Genomic DNA, 17399 nt, shown 5'->3' with positions numbered 1-17399 from the left:
GATAAGTAATGATTTAAACTATAATGCATTGAGTAATTAGCATCTATATCAATGTACTTTATGAAAGTTGCTCTTTTTTCATTTATCAAAGACCCCTTAAATTAGTTGTCCGCATAATAGAAGTTTAAATATAGCAGAAGTTTTGTTTCAAAACTATACAACCTACTACTCAAAAACTCATTAACGATTTCAGATTTTTAGAACTCTCGTCTTCCCTAAGCAATAATTTTTTTCTGATAATCTTAATCCAAAATATATACAAAATCTTGCATGGATTTATTTCCACAAAAGTAGGGTGCAAAACTGGTAGGCCACTTGATTTATAAAAAGTGAGAATGATGCGTGGAAGATATGGTTTTGATATGTATACAAAAATTAAATAAAGATGCTACACGTTTCCTACAACTTTGTTTCTTTCAATACTCACCATAATTCGCTGATAGCGATTTTTTTAAAAAATATCCCTTGCCTTCTCACGTACACTATTATTGATCCTAATTATTAATATCAATCATGAATTGGTGTTAATCGAACTTTATGTTGTTTTTTTTACACTCTTCAAACGTAGTTTTGTAAATATATTTGTGAGTTTGGTGCATGCACTATGTTGTTTGATTGCAAATTACGAAATATTCTATAATAAGTAGAATCATAGCCTCGTTCTTGAATATACAAAATTCTTATAGTAATATTTTATTTACTCTTAATGCAAATTAAATGACAATAATACTCTAGGTAATCACTTTATTTACCCGTTTAATACATCATAGTTCTTAGTTCTATTTGATTCGAACTCTTATTCCAACGATGACTTGATTTGTTCCATAAAAATCGAAGCAAAGTTATTGGTTTTAGCAGCCAAAATTGAACTTCTCAATATTGAGTATTACAAATATATATTCCTATCGGCTTTAATTATTTGTAAGAAAATATTAATTAGAATAAATTTTAATTATATTATTCTTATTTATGTGTTAAAATAAAGTATAAGTTTTCTTTATTGAATACTTATACTTTATTTTTATGTGCCATCTGCTTTATAATTGAGGTATTTGCAATATTCAAAATAATTAAATTGAAAAAACAATAATATTATTCTAAACTTTTATAATAATAAATAATTTGATATAACTATTTTTAGAAATCAAACACAAATATTTGAGTCTAGGAAATATAATGTGCGAATAATTAGGATCTTTGCCCATATAGTATTATTTTGCATTGATTTGAAACTAACAAAATCAAGTTGGGACACGTTACCTTTCAATTCTGTGGCCCAGAGAAGGCACTACATTAATCCGTCCATGGCGCTACTATCCCACGTAAGCTTTATTCCACCATAATAGTATTATTTTATTAAAATAATAATTTTTTTGTCTTGATTTATTTATGTGTAATTTAAATTTTAAGAGTCGAGTAATTTAATTTGATAATAATTTGACTATGAAATTTTATTTATTTTTAAAAAATAAAATATATTTATATAAAATCATTTTTGAAATATTATAAATTATATTAATTAATAATTTAAAATATTTAAAATACATATAAAAATATTACGGTGAAAGAATAATATAATACTTTCTCCATCCCCTTTTAGTTGTCATATTTCATTTTTTAGAGTCAAATAATACTCCCTATATCTCTAATTACTTGTCCCTAATTACTTGTCAATTTTGACAAATCAAGAAAGGACATTTTTTTTTACATATTATACTTTCAATTAATTACTTTGAAAAATGTAGAACTTCTTGAAAATCTCAAGTTTTTAATTTATCTACTTCATAATTAATAGAGATAAATGGTAAACTCATTGTGTCAATTATTATTTTTTTAATATGTGTGTCAATTCAAAAATGAACAAGTAATTAGGAACAAATAAAATAAAAAATTTTAACTAATATTTTACTATGTATTTTTCATCATATTGATATATATGCAATTTATAATACTTTAAAATTAGTTAAATCGACCTTCAAAAAATATAACATAACAACTAAAAAGGAACGAGCGAGTATATCATACTTTGGGAAGAGGAAACAACAGCATTATAAGTTGATACTCTGATCTCATCTTCAAACTCTCTTATATAAATATTAAAATAAATAGTAAAATATTTACATTATTGCAGATTGGATTGGTCATGCAACTGAATGTTTCCACTAACTCTTTTTTTTTTCCTCCTTTTTCTTCGCCCTTTCACAACTCTGGTTGAGGAGTTAATTATTTTATTTTATTCTGCCTATGCCAAAGTTCGAATAATTTCGTGTTTCATGCCAATTGTGAACACCTCATTAAATTTATCATGAGTTGCTACTAGCTAATAAACTTATAGCGTCAAATTTGAAAATCTCTTATTTTTAAAAGTAATTAAAAATATATATTTTTTTAAAAGTAAATAATAATTTGTGTTTGATTAATTAATTAAATTTTCTTTTATCAATAATAAAACAATACTTTGTGCTTGATTGATATTTCAAAAATACTTTTGAAAAAAAACTACTACTACTACTATTTAAGCTTTTGAAAAAACAACCCTGAATATTATTCATAAGCACTTTTTAAAAATAAATATTTCATTTTTTCAAAAATTTAGCCAATTACCTAAGTTCGCCGGCTAAAAAATTGACTTGAATATTCTCACTTTTGTTAAGAGACAAACATGACATCTTTAGGGAAGATGCTAGTAAGTATATGTAAGGGGAATAAACACATTGTTTTTACTCGCTTTTATGTAATTAAAAATAATAATTAGTAAGTTACATGCACTGGTTATAAAATAGAAGTACATATAATTTGAAAGGAATATGCTTAAATATGTCATCGAATTTTGAAAAAAAGACCTATTTATGTTATCATTTAAAAGTTTGATTCATCTATATCATTTTCGTTTGAGAAAAAGACATATTTGAGCCTTTTCTCATTTTGTGGCCAAGTGAAAATTGACCACATATAAATAAATGATTTTGCAAAATCAGAAATATTTTCAAGTTAACAGATAATGACATATATGAATGATAAAATCTTTTTCTCAAACAAAAAAAAATATAGATGAGACATAATTTTAACGAACAAGAGGACTTTTTAATTTTTTACAAAGTAGTTAATGCTATTAGTACTTAACCCAAAATATATTGAATCTGCTGATGGCCGGTCGACTCCCTGCCGTTTATACCTTAAATCTTGTCGAGCACCTTTTATTTATTTTTTTCTTAAATCACTTTGAATATCGATCTTCACACAAACAAATTAGTACACCCTTCTTCCCATATTATTTACCCACAGTTTCATAAATATGTATTCTAAATCAAGATAATAATTTTTTTTCTATTTTGCTCCTTTTTTTTCTTTTTGTTAAAAAAAAAGTACTATAAATAATGTAAACTCTAAAAAAAAACTTTCATTATTGTTAATTTTGGCAACGATAAATAAGGAATTGTGTTAAAAAGAGTAAAAAAAGGCAGGTTAATGAAATAATCTTCTTGTTTATGATTCTTTTTTAAAAAGTACAAGTAATATAGAACGGAGGGAGAATAGTATAACTTCTATTTTTCAGATATTATAAATTATAAAAGCAAACAAAACTGAAACAAATGAGAGTGCTAAAAATTCCGTCTTATTTTCGGCTTTTCTTTGATTTACATAATTTTGTGGAGCAAGGTGGAAACACCACTAGAGCTAAAAAGAAAAACCCCACCACTTTTTTCAAAAGTTAAATAAATGAAAAAAAAAAAAAAGGTGAGTGAAACACTACCAAATATGTAAACCCTTGATTTTTATTATTTTTATTTTTTGTAGCCAACAACATATTTAATTTTCTTTTCTTCATCATGGAGAAAACAAATTGCTTGTCCAAATACTTAAAAAGGAGAATTTCAAAATATTAGGTCTGCGCAAAAATTGACAAATAAAACTTATAAATGTAAAAAAATACGGTTATTTTGATTTGATTTTTAATATCCAACTTTTCAATCTTCAAAACAAGATAGAGTCGAAATTTGAAATTTATGAATTTAAAATTATAGCCGCCCTATACTCCAAAATTAGCTCCTTTTTTTGGTAATTCTTAATTTTATTTTTGAAAAGAAAGGATGATAAGTAGTCAAGTGCAAGCTAAAGGTGGTTTATAGGTAGGGCCTTAGAGGATTACTTGATAGCCCTCTTTCTTCAATTTAGATTGTCAATTTCCTCTCTTGAAGTTTCCAATCCTAAAAGTTGTGGTCCACAATTTACATAAGCAACCAAATTTGCCCCAATTTAATGGTCACTTCGCATTTACATATTTCAACATCCGAGTTAGTCCATGACATACACAATAAGATGACAACTTTGCTTTATTTGTGGTACTCATGTCACATAAGTATCAGTCGAGACATCATTTAAAATTTTTTTATATAAAATAACTCGATTGAGATCTACATATAAATTAGCTCAATTTATTTAAGTTTTATTTAACAACATTTAAGTAATATAATATTAGGCACATATATACAATTATGTGTGATTGCCTATATATAACTTGTCCAAACATCATAAATAACCTATGTAATCATATATTATTCGTTGTATATATACGTTACTTTTAACCTTCATTCGATTTGATCATCTCAAATCTTATCCTACAATGTGTATCATGTCCACAACTCATATTAACAACATTATTAGTTTTACGAACAAACCCTTGTAAACATGTAGTAATTCAAAAAATATAGGAAGACAATTTACTAGCTCATAGGTGTTAACGATAAACTAATATAAAATCCTTATATAAATTTTTATAAAACAAATGTTTACGTCAATCAATTTTTTTTAAAGAGAAGTGTCACGAATATTGAGATTCGTTTGGTATTATAGTATTTCATTTTTCATAAATGTAGAAATGTTAAATATTTTGTATTTTGTACATATTGGTCCGACAATAACCGATCACTTCTCTTTCCTCATTGTATATTTTTGTTTTCTATGAGTCTGATCTACTCTCGTTGTTTTTACTATTATTATTTTTTCTAATTTAGCAGCATGTAACCACATTCTGTCTTGTAATTGTCATGTCATCATCTGAGCCAACTCCGTGAGTTATTTTATGTTGCAAAATATTGGAAATCACGAAAAATTGTGTAGCTTGAGACGTGTCTATAACACTATTTTTAAAGATATAGCATTCAGTATAAATTTTAGATTGAGAGAAAATCCAACAAAATAAATTAAAAGATATTTGCCCTTTTAGTCTTATCGTCACTATTTTTCCTCCTCCTTTCATGAGCACTTCAAAAGTATATATAGAAAAGATAATATTCAAAACGTCTAAAACAAAGAATAAGAATGGTAGTAAAATGTCATAAAGACTAATAAAGGACATTTGTAATTAAAACAATTTACTCAATCAAATAGTAGAAGTTTTAAACTATGCCATAAGTTATTTGACCAACCATAATAGCACATGAATGCTGTCATATTTAAGGCTGATAAATAAATAACTATCTCTGGATAATTCCTTTTAACATAAAAATAAAATTTAAAGTTATAGACACAAATATTTCTAATTTGTATTAAATCACATATTTGAAGAAAAAAAAAATCTCTTTTTAATTTCGTGGTTAATTAAACAAGGCGACATAATATTGCTTATGAAGGTTGCTTTCAATGTCCAGTGCAATATGTCAGAATATCAGCTAATTTGGTGCCTCCAGTCAATACATTCATTCACTGACAAATACTCACTCACCCCACCTTCTTGTTCTGCAATTTCATAGCCCCTACCCCTTACCCCCACTCAAAATATTCTACTACTCCATTAGAGAAGCTCCAGCCAAGAAACAAAGTGGGTGTGGTAGATAACCCAAATCTCACACATTAATAAGGATTAGAAAGTATATATTGGGTTCTTGTCATATAAAGTTGAGATTTTTATATTCCATAATTGAGTTTATGTGATATATATAATGCCCTTTCTTACAGGGGATTAGTGTCATATATATATTCCATTTGTATAAAAAGAAAAAGCAGCTAGTTCCAATTTCCCACCAACTTTTTGTTCCTCGTCCCAATACTATCATCTTTGTTTTTTTCCTTATGGTGTTTTGTGTCTGTCCCTTTGATCTTCTTTCCTGTAGGTCACTCAATTGCTCAGTCCACTCATAAAATTCTTGGATTTTGTTTGCAATATCTTCAAATTAAGGGAACCACTAGCCATTTATTGGGTCATTAATTTCTTCAAGATTATAGTATGAGCTTCTCTTCAAGTGTTTGATAACCCCAATAATGGATATTGAAAGTTGGGGCCGTCAAAATCCCATAAAGGTCAGAACTTTGCCAATATTATGTTTCCCATATTTGAAAAAAATTGAGGTTTTGAGTCATTTTTGATAATCCAATTTTGTTGCAGAAAGAATCATGGAGGACAGTTATAGCTTTAGCGTATCAGAGTTTAGGTGTGGTTTATGGAGATTTGAGTACTTCACCTCTATATGTATACAAGAGCACTTTTGCAGAGGATATTCAACATTCTGAGTCTAATGATGAGATATTTGGAGTTTTATCATTTGTGTTTTGGACATTAACTCTTATTCCATTGTTAAAATATGTGTTCATTGTGTTGAGAGCTGATGACAATGGTGAAGGTGGGACCTTTGCCTTGTATTCCCTGTTGTGTCGATATACTCGTGTTAGCACTTTGCCTAATGGCCAATTGGCTGATGAGGATCTGTATGAGTACAAGAATGATAGAAATTTATCAGCTGATAGGATTGGGATGAGCTTGAAATCAACTCTGGAGAAACACAGATTTTTGAAGAAAATTTTGCTCATTTTAGCATTGATTGGTACTTGTATGGTTATCGGTGATGGAGTCCTTACGCCTGCAATCTCAGGTATATATGATCAGAGATTTCAGTATGTGTGTGAAAAATCATTAAATTTTTTATAATTATCATGCTGTGAACCTGTAATCGCGAAAGTGCAATGAGTTCAGGGGTAGGTTGAACTGTCAAATTTAAGTTCTGGATCCGCCTCGTGTATAATGCTTGTTTGACTTGGTTTATTGCCAGATTGGAGATGTGATCTTGCTGATAATTAACCCTTTTTTTAATTTTATTTATGGTGCATTGAATCTGCAGTGTTTTCTGCTGTCTCTGGACTAGAACTTTCAATGGCAAAGCATCATCACCAATGTGAGTCTATATCTTTTGGCAGATTTATTGTTCCCTCATGTCCCCCTTGCCCATATCCCTTTGAAGAAAATGAAGAATCATAAGTCATATCTATTTTATTTTACAGCTTTCTTCCATATTATTAAAAGATGCTCATCCTTGTTATGTCAAAATAGTACTTATTAGATGATATTCTGATGCTCTAGCAAACTGATTAACTGAAAAGACATAGGAGTGTTTATGACCAAATGTAGAAGATAATAATTGGAAATAGTTTCAGGTCTAATGTATGTCTGGTTAAAAGTAGTCATAATGAACTACTCCCTTTGTTAAAATTTGTTTGTTTGGTTTTGACTTGACACAAAGTTCAACAAAGTAGAGTTTCAATCTCGTGTTCTTAAACTAAAGATATGTAAGCTATACCAAAATGTTTTTTAATCTTGTGATCTTAAGCATGTAATATGAAAAAATGAAATCAAGAGATATATTTTTTTAAACGGACTAAAAAGGAAAGTAAGACAAACATATTGAAATCGAGGGAATATTAAGATAGAGATCAATTCCTTATGGCTGATCTCATCTGTTTATCTTTAGCTTTTCCTGTTGCCACTATCTTATTATAATTTGGTTTGTGCATAGTTTAATCAGATATATCTGGGTTACATGTAACGAGACTCGGGGATTTAAAGTTGGTTTTCTTTATCTGGAAACTTTTTCTAATGGACGTGCAATTTGTGACATGGAGAGGTTGCCAATATCTGATGAAGATGCATTATTGTGGGTCCCTTGATACTAAATTAAAGACAAAAATGTATATGGTAATCAAAGTCATATCAACATCAATAAATAAATAAAGTTAGGTTCTTTCCCCACTGTGGTAGACCACATTGATGTTATCCTTATTTTTAAAGTGAGGATTCAACTTGAGACTAATAGTTTTTATTTCATAAAGCAAGAGGCTGCTGGATAATGTTTGGTTATATCAGAAATTGAATAGAATTAGTGGAAAAAGATTAAGTTAGTTTGGTACAACCACTATTATAGGTATAAAGTATGTTAGTCTGATTAAAATGTGTATTCCACTGAATTAGAAGGGAAAAATATACCACTGGCATGATGTCTCTTGGAGCTCCTTAAAGACAAGTGCCCTCTCTTTTTGTGTCTGTGTCACATTTTGCATATCTGGTATTTAGAATGTGAGAAATGAGCAAATAGAATGGGGGAATGCATTGGACAAGTACACCTATGAGCTTTTATACATAGTACTTCCAGTCTGAAAAATATATCTAATCTAACACAGCAAAATATTTACTGATATGTCTTAAAATTATGGATTGTGATTATGATAAGGAACTGTAGAAAATATTTACCTAAATAGTTGGATGTATCCATTTGGCAGCATAGTGATAACCGATCTATAGTTTTGTTGCAACTGTTTGGAGCATAAGCTAAGAAATCTTATTATTCATATAAATATTGCTTGTGGCCCATTATATGGATATTTGTTCTCTAAGATGGACTCCTACTGGCAACTTATGGATTTATGTATCAAGAAATAATCTGAAAATGTTGTTCTAATCAATCATATAATTACAGATACGGGACGGTTATTTTATAATGCTTACTGAACTAGTATGGATTTTCGATAATTTCTCGAGTTAATTTTTGAAATTATGGGAGTCAGAAAGAAGCAAACTTGTTTTGTTTCTATAGATGATGAATTTCAGTTTCGTCTGCTGAAATGATGTCATTGATTATTGTTATCTTCTAGATCATACTAATGAATAATGTGCTGAAATGATTTTTATCCTGCAGATGTAGAAGTTCCAGTTGCTTGTGTCATACTTGTGTTCTTATTTTTTCTCCAACATTATGGGACACATCGACTAGGATTTCTATTTGCACCGATTGTGATTACATGGCTTTTGTGCATTAGTGCAATTGGGGTGTACAACATCATCCACTGGAACCCCCATGTTTACCAAGCATTGTCTCCATACTACATGTACAAATTCTTGAAGAAGACCCAAAGAGGAGGATGGATGTCACTGGGTGGGATTTTATTATGCATAACAGGTAGCCCATTCATTGATGTGAAATTGTTAGCTTGATGTTTATGGTGGGATTTGTCATTTCTTTGCATGTCAAATTCCTCAAGTTATTTGAATTAATTTTGTATTCTCTTTGCTTTTCCATCTTTCAGGTTCAGAGGCTATGTTTGCTGATCTTGGACACTTCTCACAGCTGTCTATTAAGGTAATTAACTCGAATCTTGACACAGGATGGCTTTGCATCAGTTTCCTGAACTTTGCTTCAGAAAAGTGCCTTCAAATCTGTACCCCACATTTTGGAGGATACTGAGCTGATGTGTGTTAAATTGTTTATTGTCAAAATGAGATTTTCTGCTGTTGTTTTGTTCAATGTGAATAAAGGTCCTTGTAGATGTACCAAGTTAAAGTGCTTTATGTTGGCAACTGCAAAATTCAACCAAAATCCTAACAAGAGCTGCTTCTCTGCAGATAGCTTTTACCTTCGTTGTTTACCCATCACTAATTCTTGCTTATATGGGACAAGCTGCGTATCTTTCCAAGCATCACGTTATCGCAAGTGATTACCACATTGGGTTCTATGTATCAGTACCTGGTAAGTACTTTGATCCTCTTTTCTCTACGTTCTCATTTTTTTTTCTTAATGCATTTGAAGTTGCAGCATCGTTATCTCTTTTAACATCTCAACATATTCATATGTTTATCATTGTCTCAGAAAAATTACGCTATCCTGTTCTGGCTATTGCAATACTTGCTGCAGTGGTTGGGAGCCAGGCCATCATCACTGGGACATTTTCCATAATCAAGCAATGTTCTGCTTTGGGTTGCTTCCCAAGGGTCAAAATAGTACATACATCATCCAAAATCCATGGCCAGATTTACATTCCAGAGGTAAACTGGACGTTGATGGTGCTGTGCTTGGCAGTTACTATTGGCTTCCGTGACACAAAACACATAAGCAATGCATCAGGTATCATCAACAGCTAAATAATATGCATTATTATATAAATGCCTGATTAAGTTTCATGTTTTCATATCTTATTCCTCCTTTTCTTTCCTGACCGGAACAGAACTCTCTTTTAATACATCCATGGACAGAACAGAAAATTCACTTCCCTGTTATTTTCTGATTTTAAATTGGTCTTGTTGGTTCGTTATAACATTAGAATCACTTGGTTAGTTACACATTAGTAGGAAAACTGCAGGGATAAGTTGCAAGTTACATAATTTAAGAAGACAGCCTGTTTCTAAAACATACTACGAGAAAGTTAATTAACTCTCAACCTCATAGAAATGTTATAGATAGACAATGACAATTTTGGTTTAGTGTCTGCAATGCTTACATGTAATTAGATTTGCAGGTTTACCTTTTCTTGAATGCTTGTGTTTTGCTAAGGTTAGAAGAATGCTAGGTAGGACTAAATTTCGTTGGAAATTACAGTGCAACCTTTCCTCTTGCAGGTTTGGCAGTTATAACTGTTATGCTGGTCACTACCTGCTTCATGTCTCTAGTCATTGTCCTCTGCTGGCACAAAAATGTGTTGTTCGCCATATGCTTTATATTCTTCTTTGGTTCCATTGAAGCCCTCTACTTTTCAGCTTCCCTAATCAAGTTCCTCGAAGGGGCCTGGGTACCGATTGTTCTCTCTTTTATATTTCTAGCTGTCATGTATAGTTGGCATTACGGAACCCTGAAGAAGTACGAGTTTGATGTTGAAAACAAAATTCCCATCAACTGGCTGCTCACCTTGAGTCCCAACCTGGGTATTACACGGGTCCGTGGCATTGGCCTCATTCACACCGAGCTTGTTACAGGAATTCCAGCTATTTTCTCCCATTTCATTACCAACCTCCCTGCTTTCCACCAGGTCCTTGTTTTCCTTTGCATCAAGTCTGTCCCAGTACCTCACGTGAGACCTGAAGAAAGGTTCCTTGTTGGAAGAATCGGACCCAAAGAGCACCGTGTCTACAGATGCATAGCACGATATGGTTATCGAGACATTCACATGGATGACGTAGAGTTTGAAAAGGATCTAGTTTGTAGCATAGGTGAATTCATCCGCTCAGAGGGACGAGGACAGAGTTTTGAAGCTGTAGAAGATATAGACGCCAATGAAAGGCTGACGGTTATTGGGACAACTTCAACACACATTGATGGGATAAGAATATGCGAGGAGAATGGAGAGTTGACTCATGTAGATACAGAAATGATAGAAATCAGCTCGCCAGAAGTACCACGAAAAAGAGTAAGATTTCTGGTGCCAGAGAGTCCACAAATGGATTTAAGCGTTCGCGAAGAGTTGCAAGAACTCATGGAAGCTAGGGAAGCAGGAATGGCATTTATACTTGGTCATTGTTATGTTAGAGCTAAAAGGGGTTCAAGTTTGATAAAAAAACTGGTGATTAACATAGGATATGACTTTTTAAGAAGAAATTGTCGTGGACCAACATATGCATTGAGCTTCCCTCAAGCTTCAACTTTGGAGGTTGGAATGATCTACCATGTATAATTTGTGCTTTTACTTTTTTTCTAATTAAAGGATATAATTGTAGCATATGTTTTTTCTTTTTTGGTATTTTTTAAATTCGAAAAGCTTTGTAAATGTTGTAATGGTACATGAGTTTTTGCTTTATACAAGGCAATAAAATACCACAAAAAAAAAGGAAATACTGAGCTTTAAAGGCAATGTATGTTTGAATAAAAGGATGAAAATACGAGTTTAACAAGTTGTTTAATATTCTCTTGCTATGTATAACTACTCTATAACGCGCTATCAGTGTAACTTGTGATAGGACGATAATTTTTTTTTGTTGCTAAGAAAGATAAATAAATAATGGAATTTTGGGAGGAATGTGAATCTTTTACTTGAGTGCAGAAGACGCAATGAATCTTTTACTCAATTCTTTCTTGACAAAACGTGATGATGAGGGAAAAGGGCAAATGAATCATCTTTTTATTTTTAGTGTCGAATTAAACAAAAAGAACGAATCATCTTTTTTAGGTCTCGAATTAAACAAAAATAACTCAGGCAAGTTCCTCAAGGTTCGAAGTTCGAACCCCACACTCACCAGATTTCAAATAACTTATTTTTCAAATTATTAATTATACTTATTATAAACCATCACCTATTGACAATATTAGAGCACACCAAAAATCTATCACAAATAATCTTTTTACCTTATATAAAAGTAAAATTTGTATATATTCTATTCTTTCACATTTCAATTGAAATTACGCTAGGTATATATTGTTGTTAATAATACTTTTATTTTTCTTACCCCTTTTTAACTTAGTCACATTTCTTAAGATAATATTAATTAGAGGTAAATTTTATTAATAATTTTAAATTTAAATATATTACTATTTAATATAAAAGTAATATGAGAAAAAAGAGAGTAAATAATGAGTTACCGGCAAAGCAGACGCACGCATGAGTTCTGATATTCTGATACCTGTCTTTGTTGTTGTTTTTATTTGTCTTGAGAACATCACTCTGTAAAGGTCACGTTTAACCTTATCATTCTCGATTGCAGTACCTCAACACCGAAGGCTATTTCCGTCAATTTACTCATGCGCTGCAAATCCACTCTTATTTACTGACCAAACTCTTTATTAAAAAAAATTAACAACAAAAAGTAAAGAAGCATTTGATTTCTCTCTTACTTTTTATTTTAACCAATTTTTGTATAGAGTTAACTTCAAGTTTTTAGTATCCTTAATATAATACTACTACTACTAGCTTTTTACTCTGTTTCTCTGTATATTTGTCTGCTCTGTTTCTTTCACTAAATTAACAACAATGTGAGCTTTTTGTCTTACCTTGTATTAAATTGTTCAAAGTTGTAATCTTGGATAGTAACTTGCAAGAATCATGAAAAGGAATTGGGTAGTCTTATTTCTTGTTGTCTTTCTTCTATTGATTGAATTTTCATCAGCCTCAGCAACCCCTGCTGCAAGTTAGTACATTTCTTAACTAGATCCTCTGTTTTCTTCATTCAAATCTTTGTTTTTTTTATATAAAGTTTCAATCTTTTTTGTTTTTCTGCAGAGATTGTTGGTGGGGTTGTTGCTAATGTTGCATCTGTGATGTTTAAGTGGGCGTGGTCACTAAAATCGACGACAAAAACAGGTATATTTGGTGTATATCCCCTGTTTTTGTTTTTTCAATTGTTAGTGAATTGTGCCTTTTGAGTGTTTGTTGAAATGACGGGGTTTGTTTGTTTTGATTAAAGCAGCTGTTTCTAGCCGTTCAATGATTAAGTTTGAGAGTGGATACGTTGTTGAAACTGTGTTTGATGGAAGCAAGATGGGAATTGAACCTTATTCAGTGGAGGTTTCTTCAACTGGAGAAGTTCTCATTTTGGATTCTGAGAATAGTAATGTTTACAGAGTTTCAACACCATTGTCTCGATGTGAGTTTTTATTATTGTCTTACAGCATTTCGTTTCGTTTAGTGTTGTGTAATTCAAATACTGGGAGCTACAAAATCAGTATCGTTTTTATGTTCATTATGGTTGTGATTGACACATTCTAGGACTTAATCCTGAGAGCTAATGTTCCTCTCTCTCTTTGTCAGTTTTCAAAATATTCTTATTCTAATTGTTTTTGTTGCGTGTGCGAACAAAGTCTCCATATTGATAACTGAAAAGATTGGAAAACTACATATAATATGTGCGATCTCTTAACGGTGGGAGGCCTTTTGAAGAAAACCGGTTTGACCCAAAACGGACAATATCACACCATGTTAAGAGTATCTTTTAGCTGATTTAGCCCAACAGCTTCATTTACAAGATTTATGCGAATCTGAATTTTATTACAATGGACTTTTTATGTTTGGGGTTCATATTTGCTTTTGTGAAGATGGAACATCTTCTTTTTTTTTCCCTCTTTGTTTTAGTTAAGTTGAATGTAGAAGCATTCCATCTTTTTCTAAATTTGTTAATTTCTGCCTTTTGTATTGGGACCAAGTTCTTTGAGTCTTGAGTGCTAGGCTAAACTTCTCCGCTTTATTCTTTACTGAAGAGGGAGGCAATCATTTCTATGGGGTCCTCTATGTTTTTCTAATCCAATTCAAAATAAAAGGTTGTGTCTCTTGTGGGTAAAGAATAAACTCATGCTTCTGCACTGTTCATTATTCCCTTAAATATTATTACTACAAAACTTTGAATCATGCTAGGTGGTCCTACTATGGGAGTTACAATTATTATTCAAATACTTTTCGCTCAAAAGTTTTATTACTAGTATACAAGAAAGAAATGATCACACTCTAGATGCTTGAATAGCTTTACAGTACTCACTCTAAAATCTCGAATATTTGTTCAGTTTTCATGCTCTAAATTGCTTTGAAATATTCCTTTCTTTTCCTTTTGTTCTGAGGTTCGCATTCATTTCCTTACCATAGGGCCACTTCTTGAAGCAGACAGAGCTTTGGTGGTTCTTTCTAATTAAACTCTTTAAGTTCCCTCCATCTTATTTTGTGACCAGCGTCTTTCACTTTACTGTCTAATTGCTTATGATCCCTTTTCTAAAGTAAAATGAGCTCATTCTTAATTTTCCGAGCAAAAGTAGATTTGTGTTTTCACTCTCAATTAATCAAATGCCTTCACTAGTTGTGTAGGATGTGTGTCTTCACTCTCGCTTATTGCATTCTGTGCTGCTGTATAGTTCAGCTTCTCTCACTTCTTTTCTTGGTTTGGAGGAATGCATGTGTTTTAGATGTTGATAAGCACTTCTATATGATTATGTTTTTCTTCTATCAAATTTTGACATTGTGATTATGCGGATGATTGAACTGTAGATAGCCGTCCAAAATTGGTTGCTGGATCTCCTGAAGGGTACTCGGGGCATGTGGATGGGAGGCTACGAGAAGCAAGGATGGACCATCCCAAAGGAATTGCCATGGATGATCAAGGAAATATATACGTTGCGGATACCATGAATATGGCAATCAGAAAAATCAGTGATGCTGGTAAACTTTTGGAAGTCTGCCTAACATTTGTCCTGATTGATGCATAAACTCTTTCTGCTATGAAATCTAACCCATACCAGCATTTGGCTGGCTCATCTAATGTTACATGCATATGATCATGGTAGAATCATACGGTACTACTAGTTCGATAAGAAAATTAATGTTACTAGAAATTCAATCGAGTATCATTCATGACTCCAGCATATTTTATATAATATGCAGGAGTTGTAACTATTGCTGGAGGAAAGTCAGCCCGAGGTGGAGGTCATCTTGATGGGCCAAGTGAAGATGCACAATTTTCTAACGATTTTGATGTGGTTTTCGTTGGTAGCAGCTGCTCGCTATTAGTAATAGACAGAGGAAACCAGGCAATTAGAGAGATACAGCTCAATGATGATGACTGTTCACACCAGTATGACGACAACAATCTCCAACTCGGTAAACCCAACCCTTCTAATTCTTGGTGTTACCAGTTAATTCACCACTGATTATGAAAGAAGTTCAGAAGAAAAAATATATATGTTATCCCTGCAGGTGTAGCACTGCTTTGTGCTGCCGTATTTTTCGGTTACATGCTGGCCTTGTTACAACGTAGAATTGGAGCCCTTTTTTCATCGAACAGTGTAAGCAACTATGACCTTGAGAATCCGTTTCTTTGTTCTTTCCCTAAATCATAGAATCTATCAAGTATTATCATTCCCTTGGAATATGGACAAAAAGGAGATAGAACAAGGATGAAAGTTGGATGCAATGAGCATAAAATTTACTAGGAATCAAAAAATAATTCCTCATTTATTTCAACACCAAGCTCCCTACACATGTGGATTAATATAAAGGAGCAATTATTAGTGCGGAACATCATGCAAATCTTTTATGCATTTCCTTCTTGATTGGCAGGACGATCAGCGGGCTCCTGTCAGAGGCATGCAACATGCACCATATCAGAGAAATATGAAGTCAGTGAGGCCTCCCATAATTCCGCCAGAAGATGAATACGAGAAACAGGATGAAAACCTGTTTATATCACTAGGAAGGCTTGTTATGAACACTGGTTCGACTGTAGTTGAAATATTTGGAGGAATGTTCTCAGGTTTCAGAAAGAACCCTTACCCCCATCATGTACAGCAGCACTACCATTACAATCACAAACAGTCGAGTACATGGCCAATGCAAGAAAGCTATGTAATTCGAGATGAAGACGAGGCCCCGCCCCTTGATACCAGAGACCCTACACCCCGAAAAACCTATCCAATCATGAACAAAGACCCGGAGAAACCACGACATATCAGACAAAGTCAATCACATTATGTAGGATGGAATGGCAATGCTGCACATGGGCATGGCAATTTTCAGCAACAACAGTTTCTTCCACAAGTGTATCAGCATCACGACAAGCACCAGTCATCAAGTCCTCAGACATACTACGAGGAAAGCTGTGAAACGAAAGAGATTGTGTTTGGAGCAGTTCAAGAACAGGATGGACGACGTGAAACAGTGGTGATAAAAGCAGTTGATTATGGTGATCCTGCTTATAATAGTCACAACGTTCGATCCAGGTACAACTACAGCACGCGTTACTCATTCTGATGGAAATAGCTAGACCATTGCGAAAAACATCAACTTGGACTCTGTCTGGATTTCACTTCTCTTGTATCTTTCATAGGGAAATGGATATGATCATAGAAAGCAGCACAAACAAACAAAAGTAGTATATGAATTCTGAATTTCTTTTGTAATCCATAACTTATAGTGAATCTTTTTGAGAATTATTTGGGAATATTTTCTTTTTTCCTAGTAGTACACTTAACATCTTGAAGCCTGACTCAAACGTTTTCAAAAGTTAAATTGGATGTGGGACTCCCTGTTTCGAAAAATGATTCTTGTTGGGGTATAAGCCTGACAAATATTGTTTAGAGAGAAATTCAAGTGTTCAATAATAAAATATTCGATGATCTAAAACATGAAGAAAATGCTTTTGAATAGACGTTGAGTAGTGTGGAGATCAATTCCCTTTAAAAACAATCAATAATGACCTAAATATAAAGTAAACTTAAAGAAATCTCTCTTGGCATAGCATGCATACTTGTCCAAAAACAGGCCTAACTCGAGTTTTCAAAGGAACTTTAATTTGTCCCCAAGCAAACACATGAAAATAATTTCAGTAGGTATACTGAAATGACTTGTGGAATTTAAACAACATGTGATGCAAGGGGATCAATCTGACCCTCAACTGT

At 32.3% G+C, this 17399-nt stretch overlaps 2 protein-coding genes across 3 annotated transcripts; both read left to right on the top strand.

The window, feature by feature from the left end:
- Positions 1 to 5980: 5980 nt before the first annotated feature.
- Positions 5981 to 11716, top strand: LOC125846870 (potassium transporter 8-like). The gene is made up of 8 exons (XM_049526550.1): positions 5981 to 6300; positions 6386 to 6869; positions 7116 to 7169; positions 8964 to 9224; positions 9352 to 9404; positions 9668 to 9791; positions 9912 to 10166; positions 10658 to 11716. Exons 1-8 carry the CDS (start codon positions 6262 to 6264, stop codon positions 11704 to 11706), a joined length of 2319 nt encoding a protein of 772 aa, XP_049382507.1. The 5' UTR covers positions 5981 to 6261; the 3' UTR covers positions 11707 to 11716.
- A 1186-nt stretch (positions 11717 to 12902) lies between these two features.
- Positions 12903 to 16946, top strand: LOC125849030 (uncharacterized). Of its 2 annotated transcripts, none has more exons than XM_049529015.1 (7): positions 12903 to 13153; positions 13246 to 13326; positions 13430 to 13609; positions 14995 to 15165; positions 15388 to 15603; positions 15700 to 15788; positions 16063 to 16946. In XM_049529015.1, the coding sequence occupies exons 1-7, from the start codon at positions 13069 to 13071 to the stop codon at positions 16750 to 16752; spliced, it is 1512 nt and encodes a 503-aa protein (XP_049384972.1). In that variant the 5' UTR covers positions 12903 to 13068; the 3' UTR covers positions 16753 to 16946. The 2 variants fall into 2 exon arrangements, with proteins under 2 accessions (XP_049384972.1, XP_049384973.1); XM_049529016.1 differs by having other exon boundaries at positions 12904 to 13153; positions 13433 to 13609; positions 16063 to 16945.
- Positions 16947 to 17399: the final 453 nt, after the last annotated feature.

Source organism: Solanum stenotomum, chromosome 12 (assembly GCF_019186545.1).
Source record: "Solanum stenotomum isolate F172 chromosome 12, ASM1918654v1, whole genome shotgun sequence".
NCBI lineage: Eukaryota > Viridiplantae > Streptophyta > Magnoliopsida > Solanales > Solanaceae > Solanum > Solanum stenotomum.
The sequence above is the reverse complement of the archived record's forward strand: the minus strand, read 5'-3'. Positions and strand labels throughout refer to the sequence as shown.

Coding starts and splice junctions, on each gene's coding strand:
- LOC125849030 (XM_049529015.1), top strand. CDS start 13,069: ATGAAAAGGAATTGGGTAGTCTTATTTCTTGTTGTCTTTCTTCTATTG. Junction 13,610..14,994: donor TTCAACACCATTGTCTCGAT/GTGAGTTTTTAT, acceptor ATTGAACTGTAG/ATAGCCGTCCAAAATTGGTT. Junction 15,166..15,387: donor CAGAAAAATCAGTGATGCTG/GTAAACTTTTGG, acceptor TATAATATGCAG/GAGTTGTAACTATTGCTGGA.
- LOC125846870 (XM_049526550.1), top strand. CDS start 6,262: ATGGATATTGAAAGTTGGGGCCGTCAAAATCCCATAAAG. Junction 6,301..6,385: donor GCCGTCAAAATCCCATAAAG/GTCAGAACTTTG, acceptor ATTTTGTTGCAG/AAAGAATCATGGAGGACAGT. Junction 10,167..10,657: donor ACACATAAGCAATGCATCAG/GTATCATCAACA, acceptor TTCCTCTTGCAG/GTTTGGCAGTTATAACTGTT.